This window comes from Microtus ochrogaster, chromosome 16 (genome assembly GCF_000317375.1).
Source record: "Microtus ochrogaster isolate Prairie Vole_2 chromosome 16, MicOch1.0, whole genome shotgun sequence".
Classification (NCBI taxonomy): domain Eukaryota; kingdom Metazoa; phylum Chordata; class Mammalia; order Rodentia; family Cricetidae; genus Microtus; species Microtus ochrogaster.
Genome location: NC_022018.1, coordinates 6,595,182 through 6,612,396, shown reverse-complemented (window position 1 = coordinate 6,612,396; position 17,215 = coordinate 6,595,182). Strand labels below are relative to the sequence as shown.

At 42.2% G+C, this 17,215-nt stretch overlaps 1 protein-coding gene across 1 annotated transcript in view; it reads right to left on the bottom strand.

Annotated features, from left to right (window-relative positions):
- The window catches only part of Armc3 (armadillo repeat containing 3), a 95,312-nt gene that overhangs the window by 70,159 nt on the left and 7,938 nt on the right, over nt 1-17,215 (bottom strand). The window contains exons 3-7 of the mRNA XM_026782867.1: nt 14,747-14,864; nt 12,350-12,475; nt 5,607-5,675; nt 4,953-5,128; nt 709-903 (exon numbers count right to left, since the gene is read on the bottom strand). Of these exons, the coding sequence (XP_026638668.1) occupies nt 709-903; nt 4,953-5,128; nt 5,607-5,675; nt 12,350-12,475; nt 14,747-14,864 (684 nt within the window). The remainder of the gene's footprint in view (nt 1-708; nt 904-4,952; nt 5,129-5,606; nt 5,676-12,349; nt 12,476-14,746; nt 14,865-17,215) is intronic.

Sequence of the window (17,215 nt, the reverse complement as noted above, 5' to 3'; positions counted from 1 at the left end):
AGTTCACAGTACTAGACAGCCTATAGCACTGTTAGGGTTCTACACCACAAATGTAAAATCCTGACACAGAACTGGTACACAGGATGTCATGGAATCAGAGGTAGATGGATGTTGCAGGAAACTTAATAAATTATTACTCAAAGAGCTTTTAACCTCCTAGAATGTGCCTCTCTTCTTATTTTCAAAAAGGCACTAAATAGAGCTTGGTTGATCTAAGACATTGAAATAGAGGCGGTGGATCTGAACTGTACATATCAGCGTTGGCTCTGGAATAGAGCCTGGGGACCCTTTCAGCGTGGATCTGAGCCACGTCTATACAGCACACTGCTAGATTGGCATTTGTAACCAGAAGACATGAGACACACAGACACAAAGTTGGAGACAGATTCCTTGCGAGCCTTACGGGAACTGTGCACCTTCACCTCCAGTGTCTCTCGTTGTTTTTAGAAGGTAAACTGTTCTTCTCTCCTCATCCCACAGACAATTAAAGGATTACTTCTAGGTATTTCTGAACAATCTTAAACCTTCAAAGCCATATTTTCTATTATTTCTCCATGGCCTCCACAGCTAGCCTGCTTTAAGAAGCCAAATAAAGTTTGCACAACCATTAATGAGATACTCCTGTAAACTTTGCTTACTAAAATTAAAAACTTTCAGACTTTAGGACAATATTTCAGAGAGCTGCATGAATGGGAATATGGCCAATACCTTGGCTTCCAGGATCTTGGTGAGCTGGTCTAGTCCTTGATTGTCTTTCAGCATTGTCCGAGACTCCTTATCACATGTGATAACACCCAGGGTTTTGAGAGCCAGCAGCTGGATGATTGGGTACTCAGACTTCAGGAGTTCTAAGATGGGAGGGATTGCGTTTAGTTCTTGAAGTGTCGTTCGACACTGAAAATCCTGCCATGAAATGGTAGAGAACATTGTTAAGTTAGAGTTTCTCCAGCATTGATTCCAGTTTCCAAAACAACTCATAGACAAAAAAAAAAACAAAACAAACAAAAAACAAAAAGCAAAACTCAATGGACGTAAAAATAAATTTATTGACATAGACATTGTCAACAGAAAGTCTACGTTAACTATCTCTTGCAGGATTTATATTGCTACAAACTTCTATAAACAATATTATGTTGAAATTTATACATAATACAATTCTTTTTGCATGAATATACTGTTTCAATAGTATTTGATGAAATAACTTGGATTCTTGATCTTTGAGGGGTTGTTTGTGAAAGAGCAAAATGTATTTGGTGTTGTAGATAACCCAGTGTGCAAATTTAAAGCAGGATTTTTTCAAATACATGATCTTTACTTAAGACTCTTAATTTCTTATAGTCAGTGTAGTTAAATTCCTATATGCAATGGACCAGTTTTGGTAGTGGTAGCAGTGTTGTATTGAGCAGTGGAGAAAACTCTGGAACAAACTCAAAGGTGCTTAAAATAGCACTGAAGGTGGAAAAGGGGGGTAGGAGTGGGGAAGTAGCTCAATCAATGGAGTGTTTGCCACTTAGCCTAGAAGATGAGTGTGGGCTACCAGAACCCATGTAGTGAAGTCAGAGCGGCAGTGTGATGGAGGCAGAGCAGGTGGATTCCCAGAACGCAGTGGCCGGCCAGCCTACCTTAGTCATTAGTTAGGGAGAGACCCTGCCTCAAACAAATAAGGTAGAGGGTAATTGAAGAAGACGGGGCACTGATCTCTGGCCTCTACACTCACATGCACAGATGTGCACATACCTACATAAATATGCATGTACAACATTCACAGATGCAGACACACACACACACACACACACACACGCACGCACGCACGCACGCACGCACGCACACAGACACACTCTCTGGAAAAACTCCCATGTTCCGCTTAGCCTTCCTTCTTTCATCATTTGCCCAACTTCTAAATGTTTAGCTTCCTTCAGGCATAAATGTTATAGGTGACCTTTAAGATAGTGTCCCCAGGGGCTCATAATGTGACTCCATTTGGAAAGAGAGTCACTGCTGATATAACTAGACAAGACGGGGTCACCGCGGAGCATAGTCCTTAATGGTGTCTTTTTTCCCCCCGGTTTTCTGAGACAGGGTTTCTCTGTAGCTTTGGAGTCTGTCCTGGAATTAGCTCTTGTAGATCAGGCTGGCCTTAAACTCACAAGAGTTCACCTCTGCCTCTGCTTCTGCCTCCTGAATACTGACTGGAATTAAAGGCATACACCACCACCACTCGGCTTAATGGTGTCCTTATAAGGAAAAATTGATGTCCTCTTGCGGATGGAGATGACAAAGACAGAGACTAGAGTGCTGGCGGCTAGCAAAAGTTGGGCAGTTGAGGAATGGTTCTGCCCAGTCTCTGCGGCATAAGTCACGTTAGCACCATGACTTTGAACCTTTAGGCTCAGAACTCCGCTCTGTTGTTTGTGGTATTTGGCTGTAGCAGCCCTAATATCTTCTTAGTCTCCAACGCTTCTGTTATGTACAGGCAATGCTTTTTATTTTCACTTGAAAGAAAAAGTAGGAGACTGCACCCAGGAGGAGTCATGAGGTTAAAACCACATATCACGGATGGGCAATTTTAAGTCATTGAGTGAGTTGGATAAAGAGTGTTAATTGACAACTATGAATAAGACAAAAATCATCCCAGAGACAAGCCTCTGAGAGGTTTCCTAGCTTCTGGGATGACCTTGATTCCATTCACTGCCATGGGAAGAGCCATCTTGTCTGTGGGACCATTCCCTGGGTGGCAGACCCTGGACTATATGAAATGGGGGACATTAGCTGAGCATAGGGATCCACTGCACTCAGCTTCCTGATTGTGGATGTCCAGCTGTTGCAAGCTCCCACCATCTTAACTTCCATGCGGGGATGGACTATGCACTCTTGAATTATGGACCAGAAACTGCTTTTCTTTTTTTTTTTTCACTCAAAAAAAATCAGTAGCCTTCCTTTATATAGATGATAAATGGGCTAAGAAAGAAATCAAAGAAATATCACACTTCACAATAGCCACAAATAATGTAAAAAATCTTGGAGTAACTCTAAACAAATAAGTGGAAGACCTGTATGACAGGAACTTTAAATTTTTGAAGAAAGAAAGTGAAAAAGACACCAGATAATGGAAAGATCTTCTATGCTCTTGGGAAAATAGCAGAAACTGCTTTTCATGAGGGTGTTTTTATCACAGCAACAAGAAAATAAGCTGAGATGGTGAGGGAAAGCCCATTGCTTACCAAGCACATTATCTCATTGTTAAGAAACCCAAGCAGGAAAAGCAGCGCGGAAGGTCTTTCTAAACTGACCTGTTGTGGTGAGGGCGGGGCACAGGGAATAGTGCAGTGGGGAGCGGAACGGAGTTGTTTTCTATGCACAGGAAAGCAGCCTTATGAAACAGCTTTTGCTGTTGTGAATTGCCCTGAGCAGAACTCAGATGAGACTTTTCACCAATAAACAGTCCAAAGCCTTGACCTGCTGGTCCTCCAAGCCCGTAAGGACTGTCCCAGTGATTTGCCTTTATGAATGAGAATTCTGGAAGGCAGCTGTCTGCGAAGACTGATGCCATCTTAGCAAGTGATGCACACGGGGGGGAGGGGGGGACACTGCAGCTCAGAGCCTGACTACCTTATCTTGTGCTAGTTTCAGCCCCCTTGCCTACCTCTGGGTCAGAACTGACATCCCCTGGCTAACAGATAAACAACTTTTGAAATCTGTTATGTTACAAACTTCTACCAACTCAAAGCTAAGGATGTTACCAGATGCCATCTGAGGCCTACAGGAGGGATTTTCCCTACTTGCTGTAACCACATCTCTGATGTACCCCCCCCCCAATGTATTTTCAACTTGCCTTGATTTGTGACTTTTTTATTCTGCTTACTATCAAACCTCATGAACTTGCTTCCACGTGGGAACATGGAACCTGGGGTTGCTTAATTTCTTGTTCTCCAGGGCAAGGAAACTCAAGTTTGGGTTCAGAATAAGCTTTTAGATGAGAACTGTGTTTTTGTATTGACACTTCCCAGATTTGACATGAATTGTAGATTTCCCATTTTAAAAGAAACACAGTGGACTCACATGAATCCTACCTTAATATGTATGCCACTCTGTTCTTTTAAAAGAGAAATTTATTTCTTTTCATGTGGTATACAATTATTTATCAAATGGTAAATTTGAAAGGCATCTACATGGAATTTCTATATCTTTTTCTGAGTGATAAGTACTAAATGGTGATGTGGAATTCCCCTCTGCATGCTGTGAATACCATTGGTTAATAAAGAAGCTGTTTTGGGCCTGTGATAGGGTAGAGAAGAGCTAGGCAGGAAAAACTAAACTGAATGCTGGGAGAAAGAAGACGAAGTCAGGAGAAGCCATGTAGCCCTGCTGGAGACAGATGCAGGAAGTTTGCTGGGGAAGCCATAGCCACGTGGTGATACACAGATTACTAGAAATGAGTTAAATTAAGATGTAAGAGTTAGCCAATAAGAATTTAGAGCTAATGGGCCAAGCAGTGATTTAATTAATACAGTTTCTGTGTGGTTTTTTCGGGGTTGAGCAGCCAGGAACAAAAAAGGGGACTCCTAGTACAAAATGGGCTGAGAACTACTATGCAAAACTGGTGAGTTTTAAATTTTGTTTTAAAGGAAAAGATAAATTCCATGATGGGCTTCAAAAAGTATTTTATGTGTGTGGCTGTTTGCCTACATACCTGTTTATCCCATGCACACAAGTGCCCACAGAGACCAAAAGGGAACATCAGATCTCCTGAACTGGAGCTACAGACGGTTGTAAGCCACCATGTGGGTGCTGGGAACTGATCCTGGGTTCAATGGTAGAGCAGCTAGTGCTCTTAACCTCTGAGCCATCTCTCCGGCCCCACCCCCACAATTGGCCTTCTGCGTGTTAGGCAAGCATGTTAGCATTGAGTTGTATTCCCTACCACCAGAACGCTGTTTAGAAGCCATCCCTACCTGTACCAAGTTGTAGATGCACTCAATAGAGTTCTTCTTCACATCTGGGTCTGGGCTACTCAGCAGTCTGATGAGTGGCTCAAGTCCACCATGCTCAAAGATCTGTACTTTCCCAGTGTACTCTACTGACATGTTTGCGAGGCAAAGACTTGCAAACTCATGGATTACCACTTCTTCTGTATATCATAGATAAACAAGACAACGTGTTAGCTATTACGGAAGCTCTACTTTACAATAGGCTTTGAGGAGGGGTGTGATGATCCTAGCTACTTGGCAGGCTGGGGCAGGAGGTTCTGCATATGCAGGGTTATGGGATATATTGCAGTGGTAGAGTGTTCTCTGAACATATGCGAAGCCCTGGACTCAATTACTCAATTTTAGTATTACACACACACATACACACACACACACACACACACGTACATGCATGCACACACGTGTTCACACACACCACAAACACACAGAAGCTTTGCAATCCAAAGCTCTAAAAATCTTGCTCACGTCGCAGTTTCTGAAAAGTTAAAACTGTGCTGTGGCTTGAAAGATTATAATGACAGTTCACAGTGGATGGCTCGTAAGTTCTTTACAATATGTAGTTTAATAAAATATAAAAAGAAATGAGTCCCATTTTGGAGCCATAGGATGCAAAGTTACCTTCTGGAGCAAGCTGAGCAATAACAGAGTTCATGACCTCTAACTCCCTCAGCAACTTTTTAACATCACCTACAAAAGAAGAGACAAAATGTGGATGTTTGTTAAAGTAATAGTGACGTCTGCTAAGCATTTGCTAAGATAGGTGTTCCTGTCTGATTTCATGGTGAGGATATTGAAATCTAAGCAGCAAAAAGGCAGTGGCAGGACGCATGCCCAGTTCAGTTGACTCTACTTGCACATCATCTAGCTGCTGCCTTTTGCTCAACACTAAAAAGAATAACAGCAGAATTTCCAGATATACCCAGAACACATCAGAAAATCTGACTTACAGTGTCCTATATTTTTTATTATATTAATCTTTTGTTTTGAAATTTTTATACACGAATGGTTTATTACATTGTTTCCACCCTTCCTCCCTCTCCAACTCCTCTCATATCCTCTCTTCCTCTCAAATTTATGATCTTTTCTTTAATTCTTGTTGAAGACGCTCTAGAGGGCCTGAGCATGGCAAACATGGCTCTGGCCGGCCTTGGCCTTTCCCTATTCCCTCTTTCTTGCTGAAAAACAACAACAACAACAAACCAAAAAAACCCATTAGATTACATTCCTAAAACTAGTCATGAAGACTATTCCTGTATTTGGCCACTTCCTCCTCTTGAGGCTGACTACCAACGTCCAGCAATCAAAAGCCCCCCTTTGGCTACCCTAATTAACATGCCCAATCAAATATCATTTCCCCTTTCCTTTGTTCCTATTCCTTTCTCTTTTATCCTCTGTCTCCTCTGCTTGTCTCTTATTCCCTGCTCTTTGTCCTTCTGGGGCAAATAAGCCTCCTTTGTGCTAAGAACTTGTCTTGGGGTATCTTTTGCCAATGCTGGCACTTTCAATTGTTATTGCTCTCCTTTCTCTCTCTTGAGTGTGTGATGTGATATGATGTCTGTCTGTCTGTCTGTCTGTCTGTCTGTCTGTCTGTCTGTCTCTCTCTCTCTCTGTGTGTGTGTGTGTGTGTGTGTGTGTGTACAACTTACTGAGCTGACTATATGGGATTGTATAACCTATCAAGCTTGTTCATGAGAAAACAGATTCATCCCCTTGGAGCAGCTCCTCACGTAGGGGTGGAGCTTTGTGTCATTTTTTTCCCATCCACACTGGCACATTGACGGTTGTCATTATGCAAGGCCTTGTTTAGGGAACCATACTGTTAAGATTCCATCGGTGCCTCTTCATGTCATGTCTAGAAGACCCTATTTTGCAGTAGGTGTCCTGGTCCTCTGGCTCCTATAGTCTTTCTGACCCTTCTTCCTTGGCTTCTCCAGAGCCTTAGCTTAAATAGGTACATCAGATGGAGTTGGGCATCTATGGTCACTTATTCTCTTTATTTTGAAGTGATTTTTAAGTTTAATTTCCACAAACTTGTGTAGAGTGCAGACAATTATCCTAACATATTTTGACTGATATATTCTTATTGCTTACACTTTATTTAGTTATTAGAGATATCAAAAGTACTCAGAGATAAATGCATTGGCTTTTGAAGCTCACTGTCTGTTAGGCTAAGGGTAGCCAGGTATGCCTCCACTTCTTGCTGACTTAACTCCAGTTTTTTGAGGAAAAAAAGATACCTCTGTTTCTTTAGTTTTATAACTTCTAATCCATTTCCTTTATCTGTAAGAAAAGGCTAACCCCACTAGATTCAAAGGAAAGGTCACCGAAGTGCACTGTCTAGCATGAGTTTGTCCTTATTAATAGCTAAATAGGTTTGTTGTTCACTGAGCACCCTTTCCTGAGGAATTCAGAGCTGTGACTTTTCTTCAATGTGTCAAAACTTCTGATTTCTCTGTTTCTCTTGCAAGTGGCTGAAGGCAGAGCGAATGGACAGTTGCCTTTGTAGGTTCCAGGACATGCAATGTTCCAGGGTGCTGTGTTGTGGGAAGCAGAGGTAGAGGTAGTTTTGGGGGAGCATGTGTTAAGGAGAAGGACCCCAGTGCCTCAGACCCATGGGAACTGACAAAGCCTCTCCCGGGTTAGGCTCAGGAGATTGACATAGCCTTTTCTAGGTCAGGGTCAGGGAAATGGCAAAGCCTTCTTTGGGCTCTTGGGTAGAAGTTGCTGCTGTCCATCAGCCTGACTACAGCCCACCTGATCCCAGACTTTCTGTATGTACATCTGCCATGTCTTCATTCCTCTGTCAACTCAGTCAGGTTTTTAGCCCAATCTGTGCTCGCCACAGTAGAGGATGACATTTATGGTCCAACACCAGGTTTTAAGAAGTGTTTACTCCACTGATTGACAGGTAACAGCCTTGGCATAATACTTAGATCCTTGCAAGGTTCTGGGACCCAAATTCCATGCACCTGTCTCAACAAGTGCTGTTCCGATGCCAGTTGGCATGGCTGCGAACAATTTTTGTGACAGCTATAGGAAAATTCCTTATTTTTAGATGCTTGAAAACATCCTAACAATCTCTGGAAGTTGGATCTCTGAGCACTTCCCCATATATATAAAACCATCCCTGTGCACTTTAGACCTTCTTAATTGATCCTGACCTTAAGGTAGACCATGTTGGTGATGTGTGGTTGTCAGTTCCTTTCTTTCTGGGTTATTGGCAGTCACCTGCAAAGCCCATAGCTGCATGGTCCTTGTGGCCTCAGGTGGACACCACACCTTGCTTTGCCGAAAGAAGCTAGAAGTCTTCTCCAGAGAGTCTCATGCCATGAAATTTAGACCAGATGACCAGAGGTGCCCAAGACCCGCTCCAGGATCCATCCCGTCTGCTGAGCCACTCCTCCCTGCTGGATGGAAGGTTCTAGTTCACTGCAGCTCTGAGAACTGGTGTCCCAGTTGGTTACTTACTATTCTCCTTTTGACAGTTGATCATTCAGAGAATCTAATCCTTTATTTATGTGAAATCAGCAGAAAATGCCAGGTGAGCTGCTCTTTCAAGCTCTGCAAACATAATATTAGTCTCGGTTCCTTCTTTTTCACCAGGGAAGCGCCTCATCTTCGGCAACTGGATGGGAATTCTGACCTGTGCCGGGCCAGGTGAACAGCATCCGAGCAGGTGTCACTGTGATTTCTGGTCAAGGCAGCTCTGCCAACGGCTTTAGTGCCTGCTCTAACTTCATTAGCCCTCTTCTGATTGCATTTACTTTTTAGACAGAGCCTCACTATGTAGTCCCAGTAGGGCTAAAATTCATTATGGTAGCCAGGCCAAACTCACTGCAATTCCTCTGCCTCGGCTCTGCCATACTGACATTGTAGATGGGCACCACTGTATCAGGCTTTATTACTCTCCTAATCACATATCTTGGTTTTACCATGTAATTCATTCTTGGCCTTTACTGGTTTCCAGCACCACCTCTCTCTGCTGGCTTTGAGGGATCCAAAGTGCTGTTTCCTCAGGTTGCCTGGCACAGGGTTTCTGGTGGACTCTCAGTGGCTGACTATAGCCACTGTGTCTGTTTTACAGCCACTGCATCTGTGGCTGACTGTGTCCGTTGTGTGCTCTGAAAGAATTAAGTACAAACTAGCAGGAGAAAGAAGACAGTGGCAGTTGGGTTTTGGCCAAAAAAGAAGGTCCAGTAAAGTAACTTCACTGTCTTTTTGAATCACTCCAGCTTGACACAGACACATAGCTCAGTAACTTCTAGAAGAGAAGAAGAGGGAAGGGGAAAGAGGAAGAGGAAGGGGAAGAAGAATGTGGAGCAAGGAGGGAGAGGAGGAAGTGAAAGAGTAGGGGAGGAGTAATTAGAAATGAAGGAGGAGGAAAAAGAGTAGAAAGGGAGGAAGAAGAGAGGCAGGAAAAGAGGGAGGGGAAAGAGGAGGAGAAGGAGGCCACAGAGGAGGAGGCTGTGACAGGAGAGCTGTCTCACGTGGAGTTTCAGCACCGGCATCCTGTGGAAACGAGTTCATCTGACAGGAGCACAGTTGTTCACTGAGTAGGAAGCCACAGGATGGCACGTTTCTAAGGGGCAGCCACTGTTGCTGTTATTAGACATGCCAGTGATGCTGTAGCCCAGCAGTGTGGAGGTGGACTCCTTTACAGATTAGCACGGAGGCACGACTCCTTAGGATCCAGCGGCTACCCGTTCAACTTCTCTCCATGTTTTCTAGGACCTGTGTGGCAAGTGGAGCTTTAGCTGTGGACATGTCAATTCTTCCAAAAAAAGGAGACCTTGCCAAGCTGGGGATGCCATGTGTTAGCCACACCATCAGATACAAGTCAATCAATTCAAATTGCATCTAATTCATGGACTCCAAAGAAAGCCTTTTATTATACCGCAATTGCTCTTCACACCAGGTACAGATTCTTGACTGTCGCCTTTATTCAGTCAAGAGAACTAGGTACGTACTGGGACCCTGAGGGCAGCAGTGCTCTCCCTGCTGGCTGAGCAGATGTGGTGGTCCTCCTAGTACTGATCAAAGCCAACTTATAGGGTGGGGTCTGGGCCTGGGAGATCCCAGAGAACCCCTCACTTAAGACCCACATGTGAAAATATTTCTTTAAATTTTTAAAAAGTTAAATCATGTGTGTCTGTGTGTGAGTATGTGTATGTCTGTGTGTAGGTATGTTTGTGTATCTATATGTGGGTATGTGTGTGGATATGTGTGTGGATATGTCTGTGGATATGTCTGTGTGGGTATATGTGTGTTTGTATGTGGGTATGTGTGTGTATGTGTGTCTGTGGGGGGGTAGGTGTGGGGGGGTAGATGTATGTGTCTGTGCGTGGGTATGTGTGTGTGTCTCTGTATGTGTCTATGTGTGTCTGTGTTTGGGTATATGTGTGTGTGTCTGTGTGTTCTGTGTGTGGGTATTGTGTGTTTGTCTGTGTGTATATGTGTGTCTGTGTGTGGGTATGTGTGTGTCTGTGTGTGGGTATGTGTGTATGTGTATATGTGTGTGTCTGTGTGTATGTGTATGTGGGGGTATGTGTGTCTGTGTGTCTGTGTGTAGGTAGTTTGCGGGTATGTGTGTCTCTGTGTGTGTGTCTGTGTGTGGGTATGTGTGTCTGTGTGTGTGTTTGTGTGTAGGTAGTGTGCGGGTATGTGTATCTCTGTGTGTGTGTCTGTGTGTGTGTCTATGTGTATGTGTATGTGGGGGTATGTGTGTCTGTGTGTCTGTGTGGGGGTAGTGTGCGGGTATGTGTGTCTGTGTGTGTGTGTCTGTGTGTGGGTATGTGTGTCTGTGTGTGTGTTTGTGTGTAGGTAATGTGTGGGTATGTGTGTCTCTCTGTGTGTGTCTGTGTGTAGATAGTGTGCGGGTATGTGTGAGTGAGTGCAGATGCAAGAGGAGGCCAGAGGACGTGCTTCCCCCTTAATCTGGAGTCATAGGCAGTTCGTTATGAACCACCTAGTATGGGTGCTGGGAACCAATCTCCAGTCCCCTGCAAGAGGAGAACGCGCGCTTTACTGTTGGCCATCTCTCCAGCCCCTAATTCTTAGTAACTTAATGTCACAAAATCCCCTACAAACACAAAAAATAAAATTTACAGATCCTGAGCTGAGAATTTTCACCAACAATGTGGAGAGTTGCTCAACTAAATACCTTATATATTAGGATATGGATGAATGAATGAACAAGTAAGAGAATCAATAGAAATTAAGAAAAAACAAACAGGAAAAAGTCATTGAATATGTAAAAATCTGTGTATATCACATGCTGTCTAAAAAAACTGCAAGTTGGGGACAGAAAGGGAAAAATCCATGATATACCCAGTGGAGGTTATGGCAAGGGACAAAGTGATGATCTTAGTCACATACTATTTCTGGGAGGTGGGTTTATTTCTGTCTACCTTTGGTTGAATTCATTCTCTATTATAATTCATACTTTATTAAGAGTATCATTAAATCTTTTTGTAGTTACAAAGATGTTGGCTCAAAATACTTTTTGAAACTTTTGTAAGTTACAAAATTTGTGTCTCAAAAACTACCCTAAAACACAGAGAAGTGACTTATGCCTGGAGAAATACATGCTGAACACCAGTGGAGACTACCGTTGATGGCATGGCCCTGACAAACTGCCCTTCTAACAGCCAGAAGAGTATGTGTTAGCTAATACTGCAATACCACACTCCTGAATAGATGAAAAAAATTAATCAAATGATAGATCTGATTCAAGAGCATTCTACTTAAATAATTTGAATTCAACATATACAACTCAATATTTTTATATGAACCATAGTTAGCAGTTTTAAAAAGTCAACTTATCAGAATCTACTGTGGGTTTCATATACTACAAAATTTATTTGAAGTATAACTAACATGTGTGCAGGCAAATTACACTATATTAACTTGGGGGGGGGGAAGACTCATTTTAAGAGATAATTTCTTTCCCAACCTGTTAGATTAGGGCATCATCACTAACTTTGATGTGAGATGTTATACTTGTCTCCACCTCTGTTAATGATCTGTTCAAACAGGAAATCAGATAGATAAATGGTTCAGTGCTCAAGAGCCCTTGCTGTTCTTCTCGGTCCCCAGCACCCACATGGGACAGCTCACAACCACCTGTACTTCCAGCTCCAGGAGATCCAGCGCCCTCTTCTGGTCACTAGGCACATCTCCACTCATGTGCAGATATACACACATTAAATAAACACATCTTTTAAAACTATGAAATCATGTGTTACATTGACCACATTTTTTGCCGATGTTAAAGTTAGCTTAAATAAAATTTAGGCAGATCCCTTAAAGTTAACTTTGAAAAAAATGGGAAAATTCGTTCATTTCGAAACATGGTTACTCACTGTTGGAAGCCAGGATGCCAAAGATCATCGTAGCATTTCTTCTTACGACCTTGTCTTCGTGGGTAAGCAGTTTGGTCAGAGGCTCCACAGCTCCAAGTTCAAGGAGAGTTGCTTTATTCTCCTCACCTGACAGTCAGGTAGAACAAGACCACGCGTGAGTGCCTTGTATCTCCCAGGAGCTCCAATTTGTGTGACTTCAGTTTCTTATTTGCCCTTTGCTTTCTCTCAGAACAAATCTGGGGGCTCCAGCACCCTGGATATTCACTTCTCTCTTTGCCTATCAGAATACCTTGACTCATCCTTCAGAGTTAAACAAATCTTGGGGTCTTCATGTGAAACTCAGTTGTTAGATTTAATTTGCTAGAGTTTTCTTTACAAATTCTTCACCCATGTTTAAGAGACATACTGAGCTAAAGATTGCCTCATTTTCTATTTTTGCTAGTTCACAGTTTCTGCTTGCTTCTTATTATTTTCTGTTCCATTGATTTGTTTTCAGATACCCATTATATTTATCACTGACTTTGAGTTTAAATTCTCCTTTACCATTGTTCTTTCTTAAAAAAAAAAGCGCTGAAGCTTAGTTTGAAACTTTTAAAATTTTATGTCTGTGTATGTGCGCGTGTGCATTTAGCATGTGAGGGCATGCACAGTGATAGAAGTCATACTTTTACATGGGTCCTAGGGATTTAAACTCAGGGCAGCACCCTTACCCACCCCCACTGAGTCAGCTCCCTGATGCTAAAGCTTGCTTTCTAACTTGGTGCAATAAAAGTTTATCTGAAACTCGTTTACCAGCCCTCTATACGTTGTTATAGATTACCTCAATTTTCATGTTTATCTCCCTTTTTCTTTCACTTGTGAGTTATATAGGAGTATGTTGTTTACTTTCTGAGTGTTTAATGATTGCCCGGAATATCTGGTACTATTGACTTCTAATGTGATTCCTCTGCGGTTCAGAGATACATTTTTTGAATAGTTTAGAATTCCTTAAAATTTAGGTTGTCTTGTTTTATGCCTCACAATGCACTTTACTGAAGCAAGTGTTCTATGAGATGTTCTTGAGAAATAATGTTCACTCCACAGTTTTTAGAGAACACTTTCAATACTAGATTAAACTCAGTAGTATTGTTGGCCACATCTTCTATATTCTTATACATGTGGTCTATTCATTCTTTCATTTATTGAATTTTTTTTTGAAAAAAGGGTCTTGCATTCTCTCTCTGGGGAGTGTGTATGGATGCTTATCTCTCCTCATAATACCAGCTTCATACATTTGGAAGTTCCTGTTTTAGGTCCATAGCTAGGGAAGAGATTCTGCAGACTTTATGGGATTTGACCTCTTTATCATAATGAAATGACCTCTGACTCCTTTTGCTGTTTCTTTATCTTATTTTACTATAGCAACTCCTGGTTTATTTTATTTAGTTTTTTAATGAGAGATCTCTTTTCATCTTCTATTTGAGCCCTTATAGTCTAAGCGTCTTTCTTGAAGGCAGCATGTAGTTTGGTTTTGATTTTTAATTCAATACAACAATCTCTCCCTGATGTAAATTTTATTTGAATGGAATTTTATCCCACTATAAAGGAAGATGAAACTATAAAATTAACATGAAAATGGACAGAACTAGAAAAAACCTTAAGTGAGGTAAGCCAGGATCAGCAAGTCAAACACTGTGCTCTCTCCTTTCTCTCCTGTGTGGACCGTAGCCTCTAACTGTTACAACTGCACATCCAAACAGAAGAAAATATGGGTAAAAGCAAGGAAACTGGGAAAGGGCCAATAAGACTGAGCAAATGAAGTCTCTAGGGGAGGGGCTTTGGAAGACAACAGAACAAAGTCAGAATGGGGACTTCTGGGGGTAAAAGGATATTTACTGTCTGGAAGGGAGCATGGAGATGGGGGTGGTGCTGGTCTTGAATTTTACCCTTCATATCAATATTGTTTATAGACAGGGATATTTATTTTTATACTTTGGATTATGATCCAATGCAAGTTTATCTTACTGCTCAAATGGTGCCTCTTTTTGCTTCTGTGGAATTATTTCTTCTTGTTGGTTGATTGAGTGAGTGAGTGAGTGAGCGGAAGAGTGATGGGAAAGACAAGGGTGTTCACTGCATAGCCCAGGCTAGCTTTGCCTTTACAACCTTCTGCTTCCACCTCCCAAATCCTGAGATGACAGGCATGCGCTTGACTCCTATGCTTTTCCCATAGTGAGTGGCCTAACTGCTCTATACTGTGACTGACCCTTGGACACCGAGTAAAGAATATAGGAAGGTGCACTGCCTTCAAGTAGGGCAATAATGTGCCCACAGGAAGTAAGCTACAGACTAGTGAAGAAGGTACTGGCCTGCAGCAAATAGAAACGAGATAGAAAGACAAACTTAAGGAATCCAAACCTTTCAAAGCGAACTTATAGATGGCTTCACAGGCTTTGGCCAAGATCTCCTCCTCTGGAGAGTTGAGCATGAGCACCACAGTGGCTGCTTTTTTGCTTTCGATTGTGAGTGGGTCGAACTGAAATGCATAAAGAAGAGTAACCAGGTTCACATGTAATTCTTAAATGTCACAAAAAATGCACAGTGGTTTAAAATTTAAAGAGGTCATATTCCTGCAAAAAGATGTGGTTGCCGCCCAGTAGGTGAAATGGAACATTCCTATTACAAAAGAAATCCCTGGGGCTGAAGAGATGGCTCAGTGGTTAAGAGCACTGGCTGCTCTTCCAGGAGACCCCGGTTCAGTTTTTAGCACCTACATGGTGGCTCACAACTGTCTGTAATTCCAGTTTCCAGGGCTCTGATATTTTCTTCCGGCCTCTGTGGGCACTGCATGCATGTGGTGTACAGACATGCATGCAAGTGAAACACCTGGACACAGAATAAAATTAAAGAAAAAGTCTTAAAGACCACTGATGGATCTCTGATTTCCAGAGCACAGTGAGAAGGGAAAAAAGGATTTGAGTTACAGATGTGGTTTCTTAATTTGTCTCAGACAAGTTGCTGAAGCTTCTAGAATGCTGATTCCTTTTTCTGTGTTCTAGGGATAATGTGCATATCTAGAATAATCAAGAGAGGGTTAGAGAGGTTATGATGAAACACTTAACCCCTTGTCTGTCATATCACAGATGCTCACTGAAATAAAGATATATTACTATTGTTCTAACCCTCACACAAGAATCCTTGAGTATATCTGGTGCCCTGTCTCAACAGTCAATATGTATTCCAACTACCAGACTCTTAATGCAAAAGCAGGAATAACATATGTGAAAAGGAACAATGATAAAAAAGTGGGAAATGTATATAATAAGATACAAACTTGAGTAAGTTCTGGAAAGGGTATTGGTAGCATAGCACAGAGGAAAGCTGTAGGACTCTGAGACCTGTGTCAGGCTGAGTCTGGGCAATTCTTGTGTAGTGAAAACAAGCGAGATCAAATTCATAGCATTGGTGTTTTCTGTGGGCAAAAAGCACACAAATTATGACACAGTTTTCTTCCATTTCCAGAGACGAATGGAGGAAGGAGTTCTGTTTATGATGTAGGTACGTGGATTTCCAAGTGCTAGTTGGTTCTGTTTATGATGCAGGTAAGTGGATTTCCAAGTGCTAGTTGGTTCTGTTTATGATGCAGGTAAGTGGATTTCCAAGTGCTAGTTGGTTCTGTTTATGATGCAGGTAAGTGGATTTCCAAGTGCTAGTTGGTTCTCTGGGATGACTCTTCCTATCTAAACATCTCAGTAAGTTTGGGGATATAAGGTGACCTCATTGTGTGAAACGAGGTTAAAAAGGAAAGGGAAATGGACACTGGATGTAACCTAAAAGGTTGTATCAGGAATGGAAAAAATCATACAGAGGAGAAAAACCTCTTGGATTTTTGAAAGATTTTTACATTCTTAGTTCAGTGTGTGTGTGTGTGTGTGTGTGTGTGTGTGTGTGTATGTGTGTATGTGTGTGATGGGGAGAGTTTTCTGTTTTGTGTTAATTTCATTGGTTAAATAAAGAGACTGCCTTGGCCCTTTAATAGGACAGAAAATTAGGTAGGCGGAGTAGACAGAACAGAATGCTGGGAGAAAGAAGCCTAGTCAGGAGTAGACATGATTCTCCCACTCCAGAAAGACGCAGGTTAAGATCTTTCCTGGTAAGCCAGCTCGTGGTGCTACACAGAATATTAGAAATGGGTTAGATCAATATGAAAGAGCTAGCCAATAAGAGGCTGGAACTAATGGACCAGGCAGTGCTTAAAAGAATACAGTTTCCATGTAATTATTCCGGGTAAAGCTAGCCAGGTGGCGGGACACAGCCCCACCACTCATATTACAACGTGTGTATGTATGTATGTGTGTGTGTGTGTGTGTGTGTGTGTGTTCATGCGTGCAAATACATTGAAGGTCAAAGGACAGCTCAGAAGAGCAGTGAATCTTGGGATTACACTCAGGTCATCAGGATGGGTGGCATGCACCTTTATCTGCAAATGCCTTCTGCCAGATTTTAGGATAGTACTGTCTCAACATTGATAAAGAATTTCTGTGTCTGGTACTCAGGGGTAATAGATGATGCAGTAGGGACTTCCTGGAATCCCGGTGCTGGGAGGCAGACACAGGAGCAGCCTTGGGACTTTCTGGCCAAGTCAGTGCACCCCAGGTTCCTTGACAGACCCATCTCAAAAACTAGAGGTGAAAAACGATTGGAGAAAATATCTGATGCTTGCCTCTAGCCTCCGAACTGATGAACAGCACATACACCTAGACACACAGATACACACACACTCACACAAACAGACTTCTAGTTAATGGCAAGTGTGTAGTTAAATTCACAAGAAAACACCATGTTTTGGGATGTACTCACTCATATTTGGTTTCTAGCCATAAATAA